The sequence below is a fragment of the Lampetra fluviatilis genome, chromosome 7 (genome assembly GCF_964198595.1).
Source record: "Lampetra fluviatilis chromosome 7, kcLamFluv1.1, whole genome shotgun sequence".
In the NCBI taxonomy this organism is placed as follows: Eukaryota; Metazoa; Chordata; class Hyperoartia; order Petromyzontiformes; family Petromyzontidae; genus Lampetra; species Lampetra fluviatilis.
This window is the reverse complement of record NC_136281.1, coordinates 12,140,891-12,159,177: the sequence shown is the minus strand read 5'-3', so window position 1 is coordinate 12,159,177 and position 18,287 is coordinate 12,140,891. Positions and strand designations below refer to the sequence as shown.

General features: G+C 43.6%; 1 protein-coding gene across 4 annotated transcripts in view; it reads right to left on the bottom strand.

Moving 5' to 3' along the window:
• Nucleotides 1-18,287, bottom strand: part of LOC144933584 (CAP-Gly domain-containing linker protein 4-like) — a 74,547-nt gene that overhangs the window by 38,901 nt on the left and 17,359 nt on the right. For all 4 annotated transcript variants that reach the window (XM_078858527.1, XM_078858530.1, XM_078858529.1 and 1 more), the window contains 4 exons: nt 17,957-18,075; nt 14,361-14,576; nt 3,792-3,927; nt 602-769 (listed from right to left, as the gene is read on the bottom strand). In XM_078858527.1, coding sequence (XP_078714653.1) covers nt 602-769; nt 3,792-3,927; nt 14,361-14,576; nt 17,957-18,075 — 639 coding nt within the window. The remainder of the gene's footprint in view (nt 1-601; nt 770-3,791; nt 3,928-14,360; nt 14,577-17,956; nt 18,076-18,287) is intronic.

Sequence of the window (18,287 nt, the reverse complement as noted above, 5' to 3'; positions counted from 1 at the left end):
CCATGTTCACTGTGTAAACAGCGTGGTTTTACTGCAGGGGATTTGGCTGTCGGGCAACATAACCCTTCCACTCCACACGCCCCGTCACTGCACGCTACACATCGCCATGTATTCCCCGAAGCAAGCGATAAGTCACATCGAGCTGTCTGCGACACACTCCGCGAATCCTCGACCGGATAGGTTCCAATTCTTTCGAATTAAATAATTGGAACGTTAGAAATGTAAGGTCATGAGTTCAAATTCTGATTGGGGGGTCAATTCAGTGCATTGCATTCCCAGGGTCAATAAAATAAGTACCAATATGTCAAAAGTCGAAAGTGGTCATCCTGTTAAAAGATTTGCCTTCCCTAGTAATTGGGAATTTCCATCACTGAATGAGAGTCACTCCATTGCCAATTTGAGGAAGGAGGCAATGTATCCCAACAGTTCTATCCAGAATGCTGTGTTATTCAAACTTCTATAAGCAATCGAACTGCCTTAGGCTCATTTCAGCAACAAAAAAACCCCACCATTATTTTTATTACGCAAAAGGATCCCGGCTACCTTGCTGGTAATAACGTGCTCGGGTATATTCCACAGAAAGGACTGTGGTCACGCGTACCGGCGGTGCGGCGTGAAGCGGCGTCGTCGTGGCAAGGGTCGGCGTGTAGGCCCCGTGCCGCGATTCGCAACACTGGCGCCGCACCCCTGATCGCTCCAGAGCTGTTCAAGGAGCCGCGGCGCGACGACTCCTCAGCACTCGCCACCTTGGACAGTGGCGCAAAGATCCCTGCAAAGTAGAATATCCACCGGTGCGCAGTTAGGGCACTGAATAAGGGGCCCAGGCTCTGGTCTGTGGATTGTGGACCGACCGGCACAGCATATGGATAGTTGTGGAAAACGGCCCTGAGCATTGTACAACACAGTACAATTCGGATTTATATGGCGTCTAAAATGCAATTGCATCTCAAGATGATGTACAGGGCAGTGGGCATGTTTATTTTATAGACAAGTCACAGGCAGATGGGGAGTTGGCATTGTGCAATGGTTAGCACACTGCACTTGCAATCCAGAGGGCACAGGTTCAGTTCGATATGCTGGCACGGCAGTTGAACAGCCTCTGTCCACCCAGCAGTACAAATGGGTATGCTAAGACTAGGCGATCGTTAAGTCGCATGCGGTGGGGTAAAGTGCGGGTACTTTCACCTCTTCCAATGTGTTTTGTCAACATGGAAGACCAAATACCTCCCCCCCCCCGAGAGCTTCGAGTGGAGGCCCTTCTACCAGCAGTTGCGTGAGCAAGACATAGCAGGGCTGCACCTTTACCTTTACCATAGGCAGACAGAAAAAAATAACCCTTCTGTACAGCTGAAACTGTAAGGACTCTATACTCTTTGGTTCTTTCGGTAAAGTCACGTAGGTATAAAATAAAATAAATATAATCCAGCAGCTTCGCTTCCACTGCTGGATTATATTTTTTCCGCCTGAGGACGACCGCTTGTATTGCGATCGAAACGTCGTGATTTATTTTATTTTCTACCCACGTGACTTTACCGAAAGAACCAAAGAGTAAGGATTCCTGCAGTCACGAAAGCTTCAAATCAAGATTATAAGGACTCCTTAATAAAACGAGTATCAACCCAAATGCCTTACGCCCCTCTGAGAAAACAATGAAAAGGCCCCATACTTTTATCTCAGCACTGCTGACACATACGGGCAATTGCTTCGTTTCCATGGCTCTCTGAGCTGCTGCCAATGACAGTGAGGAGCGATGTAATTTGCATCTTAAATAACGAATGTTCTTAAACATTACCAGGACAGGCCGCAATTGAGAATAAGTAGTTTGAAGGGGACAAACGATTGTTTGAATCACGAGCAGAGTCACTGTCTACGAACATGCCGGATACAAATCAGTAACGGCTCGGCATCTGTGAACATTTACCTCGTGCAAAATACAGTGACACTCCTCGCTCATCCACGATGCTTGCGAGGGGGGGGGGGGAGCAGACCCCCCTCACAGAAAGACAAAATCAGGGATTAAAAGAGTTTTCATCCGATTTGCCATTAAGTGTACTCCTTCTGTCCGCAATAAAGATTATGGGAAATCGCACATAATCGGAAGGGGTTTGTGACATATCGTATTCTGCAAAGCTAAGCAGAGTAGAGTCTGGATTAGTGCTCGAGTGGGCAATCGTCAAGTGAATGGGAATGGCACTCAATTACAGCTTCAGTGACTTCAAACGTCATCGTCATCATTTACATTATCCCGCAGTCAACAGGATGGATTTGTCACATGTACAACTCGAGGAACATTACCACATGTCCGTGGAGGTTTTGTCATACTTCAGGAAATAGCACTGACAAGGACATCCTCATCTTATTCAAACATCTTACATCTTAATAAACATAAAACCTATACACATGTAACCGATTGATGATCAACAACCATATAGAATATGAATAGCATTACATCCTATACATAGCATGTGGATATGGTATTCCATATTCAATATACACCACTGCATGCATATGGAATAGCATTTGAAATATAACAACACTCCAAAATAATTAACAAGGCTGTAAATACGAAAAAAAACATTTCTCAACTGTAACTGAATTACAAGCATTAACGCACGACCACCATTAACTTAAATAATCTACAAATCGTAAAAGTGCTTGAATTAAAACCAACGTGACGCATGTATACATGAAAAACCACGAATCACAGAAGAGGGGGAGGGTAATTGAGGGGGCTCATGCAATGCCCGATTCCCTGCGGTGGAGACATAATTTTTACATCAGAATCTAAACTCCCAAAAAAAGACAAAAAAACTACCCCAATATCTATGAATACATTTGTTTTAAATTCAATCTGGCCGTGGACAGCTTGGTGAGCTCATTCTGTGAGTCATCACAAAGATAGTTCCATGGAGAGCGTGAACCAACCCCATCATCAGAACATGGAATTTCAACCACTGGTTCGGGACCAGAAACAGAGGGCTTGCTCCATTGATTATAGGAGTAGCAAAATACTGTGTTTATAACTGCTATTTATTTATAATTCTCCCATTTATATTCCAATAACACATTTGGCATCATGTCATGAGAATTAGAAGTTTGCATTCACTGACTCTCACAACGAGTAGTGGTAGCATCATCTTATGATGGCCAATATACAAGGCCCCAGAAGGTGATATCACACTCAATATCCCCAATGAATGCATGTATGTATGTTGAACCTCTTTTGCACCATACGTAGCCAACCATACTTATCCGGAGGTGCGGGGGAAGGACCACAAACTAAACACAAAAAACAGTTCTAAATAAGTGAGTTTTTAATAGGTGACACACCATTATAAATGTGTGCATTGCATGGCGATTACACCATAGAGATGGGATATTCCCATTTAAATGAGAAAACAAAAGTATGAAGATTGTCATGAGTGCAATAATTGTTGAGTTGGCTGAGACCATCAGCTTACCACATGTGAGTCCCCAGCTCATTCATCGGTGGCTGCCCAGATATTAACCCAGGCAATCCGCCGGGCTAATTAGTGGCCTGACATGACATACGCTCCCCTCTGAGTCAGTTTTCCCCCCTTAAAGCAGAGCACAGTACAGACCTTGACCTGACTCAAACTAGCCCAACAGTGGGAATGTGGCACCTTCCAGGCTTCTGATGAAGATCAGCATTACACCTCGCTCCACAGATCACGGGGACACTGTGGCAATTACTTTTGTGCTCAAGACTTTATGGGGAGGGGGGGGGTGGTGTGGTGCGGGGACAGTAACCACAGGAGGGTGGGCCTCACCGTGCCGTGGCGCGCACGTGAAGTAGCGTGTGCCGTCCACGCTTCCGTTGTTTTTGCCGTCGGCCTCATCCAGCTCCACGCCTGCCCACTGGCCGCCCGCAAACTCCGTGGGGCCACAAAACCTCAGCACACCCGTCTGCCATACACACACACACACACATTGATGCACACTCAAATATATCCTACTTACACACACATAATGTATATACAGTATATATACATTGTTGAGGTGAGGTGTACAGCTCCGTAAGTTGCTGAGGAATTTAAGTGCCCTTTACATGCAAATCTTTATTCCTCATCCAAATTACCTGCGATGATAAATGGATCAGAAACGTGGACATTGACCAAGAAAATGGAACAAAAACTGAAGAGTGCGCAAAAAAAACAGATGCATGGAAACACAAAGAGCAACACGTGGAATAAAGGTAATACGCAAGGGGCCTTGGGCAGGAACATGCCGCTGAAAGGGATAATGGTCACTCATCAAAGCCAACGGTGGAGTGGTAGCCAAATAAAGGTCCACGCCAGAGATGACGTTGTCCACAGAGATGGAGCGATGAAATCCGTTCGTGTGCAGGTTCTCGGTGGATTGTAACATCGCAGGATCATGAGAGATTGCGACCACTCTGAAGAGGCCTTCATCCAGCAGTGGTTTGATTGTGGCTCCTGACGATATACACAAAGACTAAGCTTCCCATATTGTCCAATAGACAAAGCCTATACAGTATGAGTATAAAGCGGGGTAAAATATATCTCAAATTATTTTAAATACAGTGGGGGACAAATGTTGGATGCTGCGTAAACCATTCAAGTCACGCAGCATCTCGATTGTGAAGGGAGTACTCTGTGACCTGAAATTCTTCATCGGAGATGACCAAATCCCAACAGTGTCTGAGCAGCCGGTTAAAAGCCTTGGAAGGTGGTATGATGCAAGCCTGAAGGACAAAGACCAGGTGCAACAGCTGCGCAAAACATCAGTAGTAGCCTACAGTCCATCGACAACACCCAGCTACCTGGAAAGTTAAAGGCCTGGTGTCTGCAGTTTGGTCTCCTACCCCGGGTGTTGTGGCCCCTAGCAGTGTATGAGGTTCCAATCTCAACAGTGGAGAAGATGGAAAGAGGAGCCACGAGCTACTTAAAGAAGTGGCTCGGAGTTCCACGATGCCTTACCACCATAGGCCTCTATGGAGATGGTGTCCTCAAGCTGCCCCTCACCAGTCTAACCGAGGAATTCAAGTGTGCAAAAACCAGGCTCCAGATGACACTGAATGAATCTCGAGACCCAGTGGTGAGCAACAACGCGCCGACCTTGGCAACTGGGCGCAAATGGAGGCCAGGAAAAGCAGTCCAGGAGGCAACAGCAGCCCTCAGACATGCTGACATTGTGGGTCATGTTCAGCAAGGGAGAGGAGGCCTTGGGCTAACTAGCCGTGCTGCTTGGAGTAAGGCCACTGCACCAGAGCGGCGGAAGATGGTAGTGCAGGAAGTACGCCATCAGGAGGAGGCTGCAAGGTGGGCCAAGGCAGTCTCTCTTGCCAAACAGGGACAGTGGACTCGATGGGACAGTGTGGAGAAGAGGAAGATCAGCTAGAAGGATCTGTGGGCCATGGAAGCGAGGCGGTTGAGCTTTTCCATCAGAGCAACATATGACGTCCTTCCAACACCAGTTAATCTTCACCAATGGTATGGTGAAGATCCGGACTGTGCCCTCTGTTCCATGCCAGCCAACCTCAGGCACATTCTCACAGGGTGTAAAATAAGCCTCACCCAAGGACGCTACACTTGGCGTCACAACCAAGTCCTTAAAAACCTTGCGTCCGCCCTGGAGGACAAGCGAGCTGCCACCAACTCCCTACCACCCCCAGCAGCATCACACCCCTTACGGACGACCTTTGTCCGCGAAGGGGCTAAACCACCGAAGAACGGCTCTACACCAATAGAGCTAGACCAGCTGCGCTTGGCCCGCGACTGGAAAATGCTAGCTGACATTGGCCGGCAACTTGTGTTTCCTCCGGAGATCGCAACCACCACCCTAAGACCTGACATGGTGCTCTGGTCCCGTTCGCTCAAGAAGGTCTTCATCATTGAGCTCACAGTACCCTGGGAGGACTCAGTAGATGAGGCTTATGAGCGAAAACATCTGCGCTATGCCGATCTAGCTGCCGAAGCACGGCATCATGGCTGGAACACAGAAGTCCGACCAGTGGAGGTGGGCTGCAGAGGTTTTGTGGCAACATCTACAACCAGACTGCTTAGAGACCTTGGAATTAAGGGCCAGAGCCAGCGTTCGGCAATCAGAGCTGTATCGGAGGCGGCAGAAGGCAGCAGTCAGTGGCTCTGGATGAAGAGGAAAGACCCCAGCTGGGCCCCAAAGTGAGAGGGCCAGGAGGTATGCAGTCAACAATGCTTGACTCAGGGAGGAGGACACCCCTGCCATGCATAGTCCCATGGGATGTTGGCTATCAACAACAAGGCAACTCCTATGACTAATTGGGAATGGGACACAAGCGTAGGATTGATCACCCTGTCGCTGGCCGCCTTTGGGGAGGGTGTATAGTATGAAAGGCCGAAACACCCTAGGATCCAAAGGTTCACTACTGACGATGCGCTCCCCAAATTTCACCAGGCTCACTGTTCATGAACTCTTGGAAGTGCTTGCACAAAGGATAGTAATATCTCATCCTGTGTTCTTTGGAATCTGTCAGAGAATGATGTGCCTGGCACAAAGCCTGGCCACATTTTATCTCCATTGCTAAAGATCACACACTGTTTCAGGTATTAATTTATGGCTGAGTAAACCTCGGACAGGTTTCTTGCCACTTGTGTTATCCATGGCTGAGAATCGAATCAAGATGGTTAGGATAATAGCAAAGCGTGCAAACACCTACACCACCAAAGAAAAAAGATCCCTCGTATGGTCATAGCAGCCTGACAGGGCAAGTGCTGTTAGCGAGCACCTATTCAAACTGGTAAAGCACACGAGGGGGAACGTGGCCAGCACCATGCCTGACCACCTTTGTCTCTCGAGTAGTGACTTCTACACATGGCACCAGGTACTAATTTGAGGCTGAGTCGACCTAGGGGAGGGCCCAGCACTGGTTCGGATTAATTGTCACTGGTGTTGGCCACGAGTAGAAATTGGGTTCCCGTGTTCATTGCACAGCATGCTAACTAATGTGTCAGTGCTCTCCACCAACACCACGATTCCCATCGACACACACAAATGTCCCTTTTACCTAATTTGCTTTACAGACTAAGTCACATCCTCTGAAATCATTATTCAGCTCACAAATGAGACATTTGTGAAAATTCTAAATTTATATCACAGAGACTGGTGTCTCTACAAGATTTTGATTTCTGACAAAGAGGTACCTATTTTATTGACCTTGGAGAGATGATGGGCTCAGTTGTCCCAGAGCAGAATTAGAACTCACCTACTGAGATTTGAGTCTGTCACAACACCAAATGAGAGCACCTACAGGACATAGCTCACATTCTTCAGTGGTGTGACCAACATGAAGACTTTTTTTATATTTGCACAACTTGATCTACACAAAACACTTTCACATCTGCCCTCCGTGTTTTCTGCATCATTACCATTTATCATACGCCACCTTTACAAGGCAAAAAAAATACGGCAACTACTAATATCTAAGGATTACGAGTTGATCGGATTGCTGAAGATAAACTATACAAAAGTAATGCTGTTGAGCTTCACAACGCATGACAAGAGGTATTCCGATGGTGACAAGAGCTAGCATAATTGTTAAACTCAGCATTCATTATTTAACACGTTTTCTCAACATTAAAACAGCCTTTACAACGGATGGGGAGTGTTACGGATGAGTGAAAATGATAGCTTGTAAAAAGAGCTTTCAGACGTCAGCTACAATCGAGAGGTCATCACGACCATAGCCTGTGATGCCACACTTCACCAGCACTTATTCTCTCTAGACACTGCAACTGCTTCGTCCGACCTCCTAAATTCCAAGGCCCACTCTTAAACGTTTGCCAAAAATGTACTTGAGGCCTTCCCCTGTGCCCTCAACCTCTGGATGCCATCTCGGTGCCTTCCGCAATGGCTTGCCCTCCTTCGTCCTGCACACACGTGCACCACCCATCTCAACCACCTCTTCGTGTTTACATCTACAAAACGTTAAAGTTGCTTACCCTAATTTACCATTACATTTCTACCATCCTCTGCATGTAGCTATATTTACAGAGCCAACGCTTATTTTGTGGTTGCTTTGCTTCGTCCAGCTCTCCGACCCATACGGTTAACGTACATTTCTTCTGCCTTAAACATCCGTCCAGTAACACTAATGTTTGACCTCTCTACTCGCCCATAGTACACTGAGTTCCAGCAAAAAGCCAGCTTCACAACCTTCTTCGAAAAAGCTGAATTATGCAAATTACAGTTCTACATAACCACACTAAATCCCCTAATACCTCCATTAGTGAATGTGGGTGGGCAATAAAAGCAATGAACGCAGCAACGTCAATTGGAAAAACAAAATGCAAAACTGCAATGTCGTGAACAAGTGGACTACTTACTGCTTAATGTTGCAGGCCATGAGTGAAATTGTTTCCATAAATTATTGCTTTTCTTAACTTCAATTACCATGTAGGGTTTCTAAATAAAATAAAAAGTAATCATGGCGATGGTGCTGCGGAAGGGTGGATGTGTGGTTAGTATGCTTCACATAATCAAGGGTTGAAATTAACCCAAGCCTCCCTTCAGAGTGGATAAAGCACCACTTCGTAGGAATAGGGAGACAACAGTGGCCATCATATGGAGAGACTGGCCCTCAGGAAGGGACCATTGAATCTTCAGCACCAGCCCTGGACGCAAATGCAGATAAGCAACCCTCCCCCCTTTGTTCGTTTGAGCCGGGAGACACGTAGGTCTCAATGCTGTTACGCCTGTGATCGTGCATGCTTATGCATGGAAGTGTCTGCACAATACAATGTCCCTAATTAGTATGCAGCACTGTAAATTACATTTACATAAATTAAGCAAAGAAAAGGCTGTGCTCTGACTGCATCGCACAAGAAGATTATGCTTTATATTAGTCGACTTTCATTAAATCAATGTATTGACACTAATAGGTCGATGGGGTGATTAAACCCCTAACCAAGGTTTGAACTCCCAAAGCGTCGACTGTGAGAGAATGGTCTAACCACAGCATCATCTGTATGAATGACCCCAACACAGGAAAGCACTGATCCTTTAAACAAACTCCAGCGAGTGGTTATTCTTCAGTGACCACATATTACGCCTAAAATTGTGCTAAAATATTAATCTGAACTACCTGCCATGCAAATAAAAGCATATTACTCTTATGGCTAATCAAGCATAGGACACCAGCACAAATGTGTGGATATTATCGGAGCTGTCAGGACATGGTGCTGCAGGTGAAGAGCAGCTGAAGCTAAACTACCGTACTCATATTACCCCATTGCGTGTGTGTCGACACATAAGAATTGATCAATTAAAACAAATCCTTGCGCTTATATGCATTACATAGTGCGTATGCACAGTATGTTGAACTTCTTTCTTACCGTATATAGCCAACCATGCTAATCGGAGGTGAGAGCTGATGACGAATTATGCAAAATAAATATAAACCAATACTGTATTATGACCAAGACAGAAAATAACATGATAGAATGTACGACACAGAAAATATAAACGAGACAGTACAAAGCAGACAAAAACACAATTTTTGCCTTTAACAATGATAATTGAAATAATTTATGGGGAATTTATTGTACTAATGGCTGGTCTAGAGACCATGGTGCAAATGACAACAGGTTTATGGCATCATCTGGTCCAACACCATGTGAGACTAGGCTCTAAGAAAAGCTGTCTCGGGTGTGGACCAATCAATTTCAAGAACAGTGCATACATTATCAGAGTTGTGTTTTTGTTTGCATTACAACCGCAGGTATGTGGTCAATGCAAACATGACTCCTTGTAAAAAAAGGTGTCAGTTTTGTTGCCAGATAAAATGGTAAAAAAACAATTATCATATTTTGCTGCTGGCAAAGGAGGTTCCAATTATGTCAATGGTTTTGTAAAAATGCAAGTAACTATAGCAAGAGCTCCAAATCTAATTAAAATACCAGCAAATTCACAAGTAATCTTTACAATTGGAGAGTGTTTGTAAGTGGCTTTTGTCTTTGGTGATTTATTAACTTTTTTAATTAGCACTTTATTTTATTTGATTAATTCTGCTCATTTGATTTCTGCCCTGTAGCGATTCTGAGGTGATTAATATGGTACTTTAATTGTGTATTTCATCGCTTTATTTCTCCAAATCCAATTTTCTCCGATTTTCAGAAAATATATTCCAGTATCTCTGTAAATAGCACTGATGAGACTTTCAACCCCTATATGGACAGAGCTCATGTATGAACACTTTCAACCTTAGCTGGAGAGCGTTAGGAAGGAAGACTTTCAGGTCCAGATAGGAGAATTGTAGACATCATGAAAGAAGCAGCACCAAGCTGCTGGATACAAATTGACACTTATCTACAATCAGAATCTTTATACTGGTAGGAACCTCCTGGCTACACCAGCCCACAGGGGATTATTGTGTCCGTCTGTCGTGCAGGGAGGGACTGGGTGAGGAGGGGAGGGTGGGGAGGGACTAGGTGGGGAGGGTGGGGCTGGTTGGGGGGTGGGAGGGGTGGGGCTGGGTGGGGAGGGGCTGGTCACCCCATGGTGCCCTTACAAAACTCAACGTTTAACCTACTCACGCCGGCTTGTGCCCGCCCTCACAGTCGGGCATATTTGCGGAATACACCACGCCGCCGTTGACCCTGGCCATTGACCGAGCAACCCAACATTCCTACCAGCTCCCTCCGCAGGAATGTGTTTTAGACTGGAGGAATCCAATGCACCATGAAGCCCTTTTTCACAGATGTCCAGTAGAGGCGGGTCAGTAAGTTACAACAAACAATACAAAAACATGATTGGAGTGCAGAACAGAGAAAAGGAAAGCAAGTCCCGAAAAATAAATAAACATATATAAATTAAATATATAAAGTACAAATTGCATATGAATATGAACTCCTACTGATTTTTCACCAATAAATGCAAGCTTGGGTAAGGCAGAAGAACAACGATAAAACAGTCCGAGACCACACCAAGACAACACACAGTCCCTCAATAAAAGTGCACATTAAAATTAGACTACGGATACACGATTGAAGATCAAAGTTATAAATCACTAAAGGGTTACATTGAAAAGAAAAACTCAATAATGGAATGATGCCTCAAGATTTTTTCTATTCCAAAGGCAAAACAATATAAAAATAATTACAAGAGCAATAAACCTCTTCTCACACATAAACCTCTTATCACACATACAGGGAACTGTTCACGAAGGTCATAGAGAACCGAATGGTAAATTAAGAGGCCACCCAGCCATGCTTTTAGAAATAAATGCTGTATTTTTAGAAAGAAAATATAAAATTCCATTCTCTCCAGCTTTTGCAGACAATGAAAATGCATTTGATTCAACGGAAACTGATTCATTCATCCAAGCACTCACAAACCAAGGCTTAATACAATAATTTATAATTATCAAAACGCAATTTTTTTTAAGAACTACACTCAAAATGAAGACTCTATTGTCCCGAAAATAACACACGATGATTCAACTGCATTGTATGTACCATCATTAAAAAAAAAAATCTTAAATCTGTATGCAATGCATCGCTTTCCATTTCATACCGAACACTCAACAGGCAGTGATTTATCGACCGAGTGACAACACTCGACCGGCATTTGCAAGTGCTTTTAATCACAATCAGTTTTGTTGCCAAGGTAATTTAGCATGGGCTGCCAAGCCTCCTTCTTAAAGGCTGGCCTCTGACTTACAGGTAAAAATAAAACACTACCACCATAGTAAAGAGATTCACCGGGGTGCAGGGGGACTGCATACATGAGAAAACGCTTGTCCGCTTCTATTCTCAGTATTAACAGTTGGACACTAAAGATATTCAGCCTCAAGACCGACCTCTTTATAGACGTTAACTCTTTGAGCTGGAACATTTTAAGAAAAGAGCATGAAAAGAGAAAACGTGTGACCAGTGCGATATAACAAAATCTGGCGGGATTTTAAAGCATTAAAACGTCTCTCTGCTCGAATGATTTTTGAGGATATATCATTTGTATTGGAGATCTGGATGGAGGCAGTGGTGAAAAAAGCCACATTCCTGTGGCAGGTAAGCATTCCTATATTCTGCAAAGGATACCCACCACGAACTTCCCACAAAGTGGAACTCGTTTTATTGACCTCAGACAAATGGACTTGGTTGCCCCCAGACTCGTTTTGAATGTATTACCTTTTGATTATAAATCAAACATTCTGACCAAGGCGCCTTCTAGTTTCTGGATACGTGCTGCAAAGCATAGCCTAGTTTAACCTGAGATGGGAGTCTGGGAATTGAACACGTGGTGTTTCATGGTAGTGCTGGATCAGTCCTTTGACATGGCCATTTGTGCCATGAGCTATCATCTGTCCACTTTCTCCAACTAAATGTTACTGTTGAAATGAATACTACCTTAACAGAAAATACAAACTCATAAATTGCCCACACACAAATTATTTTAACCAACAAAGAAGTATTTACACTGTGATATTACATTATTTACCAGTATTATCTACATTAAGTAACATAACCAATGGCCTAACAGATATAAGTTCAAGGCAAACTCTACTTCTCTGTGTACATTTGATTTAACTTCCATTTAATTGAGCGGCTGCATTCATTTTCACACATTTTGTTTATTAAGAAATAAAATGTGGAAAATATGCTTTTTTTGGTCAATTACATTTGTTTTTGTTAAAGTTCATAGGTCATGCGTGCACTTGCGTACACCAGTTGAGGTGTAGAGGTTAACGCGCTGTGCTACAAAGCCGGTGACCAGAGTTTAACTCCTAGCCCTGGTTAATATTAGTTCCAGCGATATCACAACCATTCATGGATCTTTTCTAGGTGAACTCAGCCATAAATGAGTACAAAGCGCAGTGTGCAAACAACAGGCGTGGGCGACTAATGCAGTCACGAGTGGGTCTGGTGACACCCGCTTCCTGTTTGTGGTACCGGACTTAATAGGTGCTCACTAACAAGCCCTGAAGAGTCTATAGAGTTATACAGCTAAATTTTTGTTTTGTACAACACTCATAAGCCATATCTGAAGCAAGCTTCAGCCTCCCGTAGGTCAACTCGGTTTAAAAAAAGTGCAGCTGGGCTTGGTGCTGGCCATACCACCACCCCATCGTGTGCTGTGTCGGAATAGATAGGTCCATGTTGACATAATTTACCCCTACAGCCCATAAGGCTAAACAGTGGATCTTTGTATTTGGTACGCATGTGTGTGGGCATGTATACATTCACTAAGTACATGAAAACATATTGCAAACAGAAGCGCTTGACTGCTTCTCAATTGCATTAAAATTCCCAATTGCAACTGCATTGCATATTAAATTATGTTTGCTGAATGAAATTACAAATGTTAAATCTGAATGCTGCATATTTAGCGTGATTTTTTTAAAAACACAAATCATGTGTAAATAGCAATGTGAGGCATGCATTAACATTGCTTACTTACGTGTTAATTAAATTAACTCTACATTGCGACAGCACATGGCACTCCACCAACAAGAAAGCGTCAATGTGAAATCGAAATACCAAATATGCCTCACTGATACAGATCTCGGAAGCTAAGCAGGTTGGAACCTGGATTGTGCTTCGATCGGCGACTATTTTACAAAACAGGCACTAAAAGGTGGAAGACAGCAGTGCAATAAAATCCAGTAATCAATAAATACAAGATTTATAACGCACGGCCATAATCAACAAAAAGCTGACACTGAAGCGAGGATGGCACGGAGAAGAATCTAACGAAATTAAACTAGACAGAAGAGAAAATTAATGTTTTTAGTCCAGTCTTAAAAGCAGCAATTGTAATGGCTGAGCCGACATTAGTTGGCAGATTGTTCAGTTGCATACTCTTTGGTTCTGGTATGGATTCCTGCAATCACGAAAGCTTCAAATCCAAATCGTTCCGTTGCAGCATACTATCCCTGCCACACCACCCAAACTGCATTGAGATGCTTTCTTTCTGCAGCAGATTGACAAAGGTCTAAAATTGAATAAGCTCGATAGAATTGTGGTTAGAGTGCTCATATTATAACTTGAAATTGCTCTTTCAAATCCTAGTCTGCGGTCAAATCAGCACCCCATCCTGAGACAAGTCAAGTAAGTACCATTTTGTGGAAGTCAATGGCGATTGTCCTACGGAGAAATGGGCCCACACAATGAGAATGTAAAAATTCCAACACTGGTTTAGGGCAAACAAAGAAAAAAGGTTCAACCCCAGTGTTCAATTGAACATCCGAGGATGCCCGTCCAGCCCCGTTATAGCTAACTTGTGCTACAGTGGCACAACTCCTTAAAGGGGGATGATTCAGTGTGGTCCAAACCAAGGTTTGAAATGTGTTTAACGCTTTATCAAAGAAAGGTGCCGGTCACGTGGGTGCCGAGCGGCCTCACCTTACGGCCACCAACAATGACACGCTGGCCCACTGTGAGTCCAGGTGGCGCTGGTGGCTGCGACGGGAGTGGAGGCGTGGGGAGCAGTGCGGGAGCGGCTGTGGCCCGGGACAGCAGTCGGCGAATCTCCCTTGCCACCAGTGCCACCTCAGCCATCTCCAGGGGCATGTCAGCTGCGTCTGGCACCACGTCGCATGGCACCTGCCCTCGGTTGTTCTGCAGGCACACGCAGGCGGCAGAAAGTGTTACTTTGTTTAAACTAACGCACCGATAGCCATTGTTCTCCACACCAGTTTCTCGGCAATCCCCACGTGGCCCACTTGAGATACCAGAAACGTTTCCTCAATGCACGAGCAACTTTAGTGATCTCCACACCACTCACCACAACCCCAACCAGCCATACTCGACACACTAGCATAAAGCAATAGCAGGCATATGTTGATACAATTCTACTTGCAATATTTGCTTCAAACATGTGTTCAAACTTAGCACAGCCACTGTCAACAGATGTAAAAAGGGCGAGTTTGCTTTTCTGAGCAGTGTACATGAGACTATAATTCAAATTCCCAGACCATATGGCCATAACTACACATTGGTCAATAATATGCATTGCGAGTTATTTTCAACTGCAAACATATACGGTTTAAGCAACCGCAAGGATATCACAAAGCAGTCTCTCTCCCAATAGCCAAAGCCAATTCCGAATGCAATATTTGCTTTGAAGGCCAAAGAAACGTCAATTTAGGGAACACTCATTAACACTTCACAATAGCGCTGGTAGCTCTGGCAAATAATTTGAGAGCTGGCTTCACAAGGTAAAGCACCTCCAAAAGCTAATTTACATGGCTTGTGCAGTTTTTCATCTCATTTAATGTAATTTTTAGTTTCTGCAATAAAAATGTGTTTTTTCAGAGATTTTAAGCATTACCGTTTGCTAAAGTTTTCACTGGAAATGGTCCGGGGATTTCAATACTATTACATTTTAAAAGCGCCTTAGAAATTATATTCTTAACCTGCAATTATATTTATTTCAACCAAGTTTTTATTAAAATTTCTTTTTTTTAAATGCCAAATCATTATTTTTAAACTACTCTCATAATTGTTTTAAATATAAAACTTTTTAAAGTTATTTTTTGTTGCTGAATTTGATTTACTTATCAAGTAAAATTCCAGCCAGACAGCTCCATATTTGAAGCATTTAACTCCAAACCTGAAGGCTATGGGTTAACGTCTCCGTTGAGGGCCAACTACCCCTATCACCCTTCTTGAGTTAAAATAATCAATGTCTCTCCGTAGGACATCAACAATGCCGGCATTTGGAGTGACCAGCCTTGGCCACCGGAATGTGGAATTTCCACCCTTAGTTCAGGGCAACCAACAGAGGCGAGTGCCAACTAATTCTCATTCGTTCAGATAAACAATTAGACTGTTTTCAAAACGTGACAAGACTCCATAATAGAGGTTTTTGGGTCAGATCGCGTAAATATCTAAACGTGTCGTTAAACCCGCCACCACCCGACACAGCCAATTAGTAAGGTTTGTCACGTAAAAAAAAAACATGCCAATTCGTTACTAGTCCAGCACACCGGTTTGTTGGGAGAGTAAACCCACGGCATTTACAATTCGAGTACAAGATGAGACTACCTCAAAAATAACAATACTGTGGAGGTGCATGCCTGTAATTCGGTGATTATGCAGAACAAATGTTGGCGATTCACACGTAGATGGCGCCAGTCATCGGTGGAACAAATACCTCCTGGGGGCGCCCAGCTGCCAGGAGAAGGCAATACAGACCTGTGAGTGCAAAGTTCTGGGTGTTTCCACTCACATGCTCATGCTTTCTCTGGGCATGCAGGGCATTCTAGTTTTCATCCAAACAAGATAAGGCACCTACAGTTGTACGACAAGTCTTTTTCATTTTGTAAAAGCCTGGGACCATAAACTCCATTGCCCTAGCAATATGCGACACTGAGTTGTGAAAAGAGGTGGCTTGAAGGGTAGAACATTGACGGACAAAGCTAAGTGAAGCGACAGCCTTGAGATTTGAGATGAAAACGTGTTGGTTCCAATCTTGTTCTAGTCGCAAAGTCAATGGTCATCTCAGATGAATTTGAATAATTGAAATACAGCTCTACCTTCCAAAACCTATTTCTCACAAGTGTAGGGCCAATTTGTGCATTAATTCGTAAAATATTGCCAAAATAACCGTACGCATCTTTGTGGAGCATATGAAAACTAAATAAATAAGCAGGCAATATGCTTCTTCCCATAGATTTCTCTCTACATAGAATTTGTCGAGGTTGATCCCCTTAAAAATGTTCCAGCATATATCCTAATAATATCTTCTGTTATTTTCTGCCCACTCAAAGCACAAGGATTTTTCAGCATACAAAAACTGCCACAAAAAACATATTCAGCGATTGTGAGATGCAGACTTGGTATTCTTTAGTCATAGGCTTATATAACATTCATGACATTATTAGTTTCATATTTCTTGTGAATCATTGTTACAACTATAACTTTGTCATAACCACGATTTATTTTATGTATTTATTGAGAAAAGAAGTTGCCAACTTTTCACCCAGGAAACCCGGAGAGCACAGACTTAGGTTTTTCTTAACCCATAACTTAAACAACAACTACATATATTTAAGAACGCACAAGTAAAAAAAAAACATTATACAATTTATAATTTCAATAAAAATATTTTTCCTTAAAATAACGTCCATGATTCTCATCATTATCATCAGCTGTTGTATATCCACTGCTGGATGAAGTCCTCGCAATGCAATGCAATGCATCGCCCTCATTATTTTACAATCGATCTCACTGTTTAACATGTTGGCTTTTGTGACCAATAACGTCCATAATACAGTTTTGTTTTGGGTTAGATCACGTAAATATATAAAATTGTCGTTAAACCCGCCGCCACCCGACACAGCCAATTAGTAAGGTTTGTCACGTAAACAGAACATGCCAATTCGTCACTAGTACAGCACACCGGTGTGTTGGAGAGCGAAGCCACAACATTTACAATCTGAGTGCGACGTTTTGCCAGTAATTAAAACTAGCTTCATCAGGCAACAGCCAGATTTGAGGAGAAATCCTCCTGCTTCGTTCCTTAAATAGAAGGAAGGATGCATTTACGCGATCTAACCCAAAAAACCCGTATTATGCATCTCACTGTTGTACATGCAACGAACTCATCGCCCCATCTCCACGCTGGTCCACTGGTGCGCGTTCTCTCCTTTGGCAACCGTTTGGTAAATCATCTTTGTCCATTACCCTCTTCTCACAACTGCCCTCATGCACGTACGTTCTTTAACAACCAGTATCATGCCTGTGACTTGCATTTACTTCCCGACCAGCTGCTCCTCTTTCTTTTAGAGTTTTGCCCGGCTCGCAACTCTCCTTGTTTCCATCAAACGCTCCTCGTTTCTCAATCTCTCCTTGCACCCTTCATCTTTTGTTCCATCTCGATGGTGCTAAAGGTATTAATTGGCTGGACCAAAGCGAATGACTAAACTGTGAAATAAGTCACGTGTTACATGGACAGTTTGACTGGACATAGGCAGAGATGTGCCTTCTTCACTCACCTTGAACAGAGGGTTGGCCGAATGTTCTAGAAGGCTCTTTGCAGCAGACAGACACAGGTTGGAGGCCGCGATGTGCAAGGCCGTCCCAAAGTCAAAATCACTGCAGGTTGCGTCTACCTCTGGTAGGCAAGAGACATTAAAACACAGATGACTCCTACAATAACCATCAGGGCCCATTTCAAATGGGGGGGGGGGGGGTTCTCTTTCCCTCCACGAAAAGGTACATGTGCAAAACTGCTGCGAACACAGTGATGTGTCTATACGAGCCAACGTTATTGCGCCACTAATCACAGAAACTCATCACACTTGTGTTCACAGACTGTAGGAGCAC